This window comes from Arachis duranensis, unplaced genomic scaffold, assembly GCF_000817695.3.
Source record: "Arachis duranensis cultivar V14167 unplaced genomic scaffold, aradu.V14167.gnm2.J7QH unplaced_Scaffold_137637, whole genome shotgun sequence".
NCBI classification, from domain to species: Eukaryota; Viridiplantae; Streptophyta; class Magnoliopsida; order Fabales; family Fabaceae; genus Arachis; species Arachis duranensis.
In genome coordinates this window covers 8,499-14,165 of record NW_026264013.1, presented here as the reverse complement: position 1 = coordinate 14,165, position 5,667 = coordinate 8,499, and the positions used below count along the sequence as shown (strand labels likewise).

At 38.3% G+C, this 5,667-nt stretch overlaps 1 protein-coding gene across 1 annotated transcript; it reads right to left on the bottom strand.

Annotated features, from left to right (window-relative positions):
- Positions 1-4,491: 4,491 nt before the first annotated feature.
- LOC107472511 (uncharacterized) lies at positions 4,492-5,667 on the bottom strand (the record flags this gene model as incomplete). Its single annotated transcript, XM_016092035.1, has 1 exon — positions 4,492-5,667. A coding segment is annotated over exon 1 (1,176 nt), but the record flags the coding sequence as incomplete, so codon positions are not given.

Genomic DNA, 5,667 nt, shown 5'->3' with positions numbered 1-5,667 from the left:
ATATTTTTTCGTTTAAAATTTTTAAAAAAATTATAAATTTAAAGATCTGTTGTTTATTAGATATTGCTAGACTTTATTTTAATTTTATTATTTAAATAAAAAATATTTAATAATATAATTTAAAAATTCAAAAATACAAAATTTAGTTTTTTAAAATTTTTATTTTTTTAACAATCGGCAAGTATACCGGGTCGTATCAAGTAATAAAATTCACTAAGAGTGAGGTCGATCCCACGGATATTGGTAGATTAATCAACTTTAGTTAAATGGTAATTTTAGTCAAGCAAACATGGTTTTGAATTCATGAGATTTGATTTTTTGAATGTAATTGCGGGAAGTTAAATGACAAGGAATTTAAAGAACTAGAATAGAGAAAGAAGATGAAAGTAAATAGCTGAAACTTAAAGTGCAAGAAACTTAAATGACATGAAAAATAAATTGCAAGAAAGTAAAGATTGCAGAATTTTAAAGAGCAAAAAAGTAAATTGCAAGGAATAGAAAACAGAGTATGAGTGACGGAAAGATAACTTGCAAGAAAATAGAAGGGAATTGGGTAATGGGTGATAACTAAAGAACACAAGTGATGAGAATTAATGATGGAGAGATCATTAGGGATAAGAGATGTAAATCATCATGAATTAACTTTGCTCAACTCCTTCTCAATCATGGGTGTAGATCCATGGCGGATTGTGAATAATTGAATTCCAATCTCTTGGCAATTCAATTTCTCTCAACACAATCAATTGCCACTCTCGTGATCTAATTGGTCATAAGAAGATGTGAAGTTCAATTTCTAATCCAAAGGCACACAGCTTCCAGGATCTCAACTAAGGGAGGTTACATCTCACATACCAGCCCAAAGTATATTGATCAAAGAAATTGTGAAAGGAGAACTCTAAACTGAATTATATGGATTCTTTCTCAAGTTCACCATACAATTCATGTAGATTCAATCCTTCTCTCGAATGTAATTGAATCTGTGAAGAACAAGAGTTTCCTCTTGGATGAACCACTTGAATTGAGAAGGAGACTATTTGTTGTTAACCCATTCAAATAAACAGAGCTCCTCCCCCTAATGAAAGTGGGGTTTAGTGAATCATAGCTCTCAATTCAACAATAATTGCAAAGGTAGACATTAAAATTCAGTAGAGAAGAAAATGAAGAATGAAGAAGAAGAAGAAGTTCTTAGAAAACTGAAAATTGAAAGTTGCAAGAAAAACAAACTAGCTTTCGGGTATCCTCCCGAAAGTGAAGAATAATCTAAGAGTCAAAGTAAAAGTAAAAGTCTCTAAAAAGTGAAAGAAGAGTCCCCCAAGTACAAAATTTAACTCTATTTATACTACTCCTAAGACTCATTTGGAGGTCCTCAATTGGGTTGGCAATGTGGGGTTTTCCATGGTTAAGTTCCTGGTCCAATGAAGGAAGAATTCCCCTTTGAAAGTGGTGAAGAGAACAAGAGAAATTTCTCATCAATTCTGCCCCATCTGGGCGTTGTTGCCAAAAACGCCAGCTTTATGCACGTTGGCAACGTGCAAGGAATTTCTTGGGCACCAGGCTTGGTGCTTGGGCATTGCCAGCCCAAGTTGTTGCCAAACACTTGGCCCTTTCTGAATTCAGTTTTTGGTGCTCAAAGTTGCCTCTTGTTTGAGCTTCAATTTTGTGTTTCTTTATAGACTATCATACATGGTTGGAAAGCTCTGAATGTCAGCTTTCCAACGCAACTGAAAGCACCTCAATTGGATCTCTATAGCTCAAGTTATGCTCCTTTGAAGAAGGTATGGTCAGGCTGCCTGGGCTAGGCATTTTTGGTGAACACGCCCATGATAACGCCCATGGCAACGCCCAAGGTTTCTGAGGCTCTAAATGAAGCTGGCTTTTGAACCTTCAAATGAACTCCAATACCTCACTATGATATATGGTTGGAAAGCTCTTGATGTCTACTTTCCAATGCCACTGAGTTCACCTCATTTGGAGTTTTCTAGCTCAAGATACATGCCCTTGAAGAGAGCAACATCAAGCTGCCTGGGCGTTGTTGCCCACGTTGCTGGCAAACACGCCAGCAACAACGCCAGGCTCTCTTTTCTTCTTGGCTTGGGCGTTGTTACCCATGTTGCTGGCAAACATGCCAGCAACAATGCCAAGATGTCTTCTTCCTCCTTGCTTGGGCGTTGTTGCCCACGTTGTTGGCAAACACGCCAGCAACAACATGCAACCATTCTCCTCCATTTTGCATGTTTTTGGGGCTTAAAGATGACTCTGATTTGAGCTTCCATTTCATGCTACATTATGGATTATTGTATATCATTGGAAAGCTCTGGATGTCAGCTTTCTAATGCCACTGAAAGCATGTCAATTGGGTCTCTGTGGATCAAGTTATGCCTCCTTGAAGAGGGTAAGGTCAAGCTGCCTGCTGGATACACACTAGCACGTTGCCAACTTGGTTTCCAAGTTGCCAACGTGCTGTTCCTCATGGCTGCACCTAAATGGGCGTTGCCAACTTGGTTTCCAAGTTGCCAACGTGCTGTTTCCTCCTGGTTGCACAAAATGGGCGTTGCCAACTTGGTTTCCAAGTTGCCAACGTGCTATTCCCCCTTGTTCCAAGATTTCCTTGCTCCATTGTCTTCTTGCTTCATCACCTAACATAAACCAAAGAATTTTTCTCAAAGTTTTGCCATCTTATGCAATAATTTTCAAGGGAATCATTCACATCAACTTGCATATAAGCTTCTTGAATCATTTGTATAGATTCTGCCAGATTTCACTTAGTTCTTGGTTCATGAATGCATGGAGGAAAAGTTCACAAAATTGCTTATTTATTTCAAAAAAAATGAATGAAACTAAGCTAAAACTAACTAAACCAGTGGGGTGAACTTTGAATTATATGCTCATGCAAGGATTCCATGCTTATTAGTCCCTACATTTTGGAAGTCTTAGATCTTAGGACTTTCATTCAAATGATATCATGGAAATCTCTCTATAGGTAATCACCTTGAAGCAGCTCATAGTTTCTGTGTCTTGGCCTTGACTCTAAGTGTCATGTCTCAAAGCGGCTCTTTAGATAAGCTTTCAATCAATACTCCCAAACCAGTTGGTTTTAAGGTATTAGGTGTTGAAACACCCCTTAGGATTTACTTGCTCAAGCCTCTCTCTTTGACACAATTCTACCACAAGCATTTAACTAGGATAGTAACTCTTTAGTTCTCATTTCTTTCTTTTTCTTTCTAGTAATTGATGCTCAGAGCCTTTTGCCATGTTCTTTTATTTTTCTGTTTCTTTTGCTTTCTTTTGTTGCTGCTTCTTGGATCAATAAATGTTTGAGATTCTCCATAATACTTCTTTGAACTCTGTTTCCTGCCTATGAGCTCCCATGTAAGTTTTCACAAACATGCAACCTCAATACACAATCATACAACTAGAACCACCACTTCTCTTAATCTTTTGCTTGCCTCAAAACAAATTTTTGACTCCTCCATCATTCTTTTTAAAGAGATGTTCTCTGTTTGCATTCTTATAGATATTGAGTGCAAGCAATTTCAAGAGTATGGTGTTATAATGTATCAAACATCTTAGTTATTGAACTACAAAGAGGTTATACTAAGCATATAAATAGGGGTACAATATCACTTTCAATCATAGCAGTTTGAATACAAGACAATCACTCAACAATACAACATTTTGGAGTTTACTTGCTTTACTCCTTATCATCATCATTGTTGGTCTTTATATCCATCTTTGTCTCTTTGGTTAATGATGCTTAACCCTTCCCAAGATTGAAGTGACTGCCTACAATAAACTTTGGAAGTTGCTTGTCCCCAAGCACTTAAGAGATGATTAGCATGCATGTATGCTTGTGATCTTCTAGACATAAGTTGGTGTGAGGACACCAAACTTAGTTCCTTGCTTACTTTAATATGCAATAAAATGAATGCAGGCAAGAAACATCAAGTGCTTCTATTAAGGAAATAAAATCTAAACTAAAAGTAACAATTGTTAAGTAGTTTTTCTGATTGTTTGGAGCAAGTGACTAATCATGCAGAGGGTTAAAATGTGTCTTTAATGAAACTTTTTGGTGGAACACCAAACTTAGCACCTCACATTCACCTCTAAATTCTGTTGGTGTGCAACACCAAACTTAGCTCCTTGCAATGCAGATAAATATACTTAACTCTTTTATTGAATTAACTAAGAAAAGAAAACTACCTTTGGTTGGGTTGCCTCCCAACAAGCGCTTCTTTATCGTCATTAGCTTGACGGTTGTCCCCCTTTAGGGAGGATGATGATCATAGTGCCTTAATCCTTCCCCTCTCACCGTGAGCTTCCTTCCAGTATCATTATTGACGATTTCCACATGTTCAAGTGAGAGGATTTTGTTTACTGTGTAGTATCTAGAAAAATGTGGAGATGTTTCCATTGGTTGGTAGGTTAGCATCACTTTATCCCCTGGTGAGAAGCCTTCAGTAGGGATTTTCTTGTTTCTCCATCCTCTGGCACTTTCTTCTTGGGACTCTTTTCTTTTCCAGGAAGTAGTTCAGGTTTTGAAGCCTCAATTTTTGGAAGGTTCTTGCTGAGAGTCTCAAATGTAGGCTTTGGTTGTCGCTTCTCCTCTATTCTTTGATCTTGTTGCAACACCTCCACCTCTTTCCTTTCTTCCCAGCATGGGCTTAGGTGCATTGGAAGTGTCTCATCATGTGCTTCTTTCAAGTTTGAATCTATGGAATCGATCTTCATACACCCTTCCTCTTGGGTGGAATCTTGCAAATTCTTGAAGACATGGAACACTATATGCTCTTCATGCACCCTTAGCATCAATTCTCCTTTTTCAACATCTATCAATGCCCTGGCAGTAGCTAAGAAAGGTCTCCCTAGGATAATGGGAGTGTTGTCATCTTCCTCTATGTCTAGGATGACAAAGTCAACTGGGAGGAAAAATTTGTCCACCTTTACCAATACATTCTCTACAACCCCGAGTGCTTGCTGAATAGATTTGTCCGCCATTTGAAGGGCTATCTTTGTGGGTTTCAATTCATGAATCTGAAGCTTCCTCATCAAAGATAGAGGCATCAGATTTATGCTTACACCAAGGTCACAAAATGCTCTCTCAATCATCATGTTGCCTATTGTGCAGGGGATATGAAAGCTCCCTGGGTCTTTCATCTTCTTTGGCAACTTTTTCTGGATGATGGCACTACACTCCCTGGTCATCACAACCGTTTGTCCCTCTTTCAAGGATCTTTTCTTTGTCAACAATTCCTTCATGAACTTAGCATATAGGGGCATCTGTTCAAGTGCTTCAATGAAGGGGATGTTGATGTGTAGTGTCTTGAATATCTCCAAGAATTTGGAGTATTGCTTCTCTTTGTTCTCTCCTTTAAACCTTTGAGGGTATGGGAGCATTGGTTGGTATGCTTTCACTGCTTCCTTCTTAGCTAATTTATCACTTTGTGTATAGGTTTCTTGCTCCTGCTTTTGTTCATTCACCTCTTCTTTTAAGCCTTCTTTGTTGTGCTCTTCCTGAGTAATGGCTTCTGTCTCAACTTTCTTTCCACTTCTCAGGGTGATTGCTTTACACTCCTCCCATTTTATGGCTTTTCCTGTGTCTCTTGGGTTGTCTTCAGTGGTACTAGAGAATGCTCGCTTCTCACCTATCTCTGTGATATGTTTAGCCAT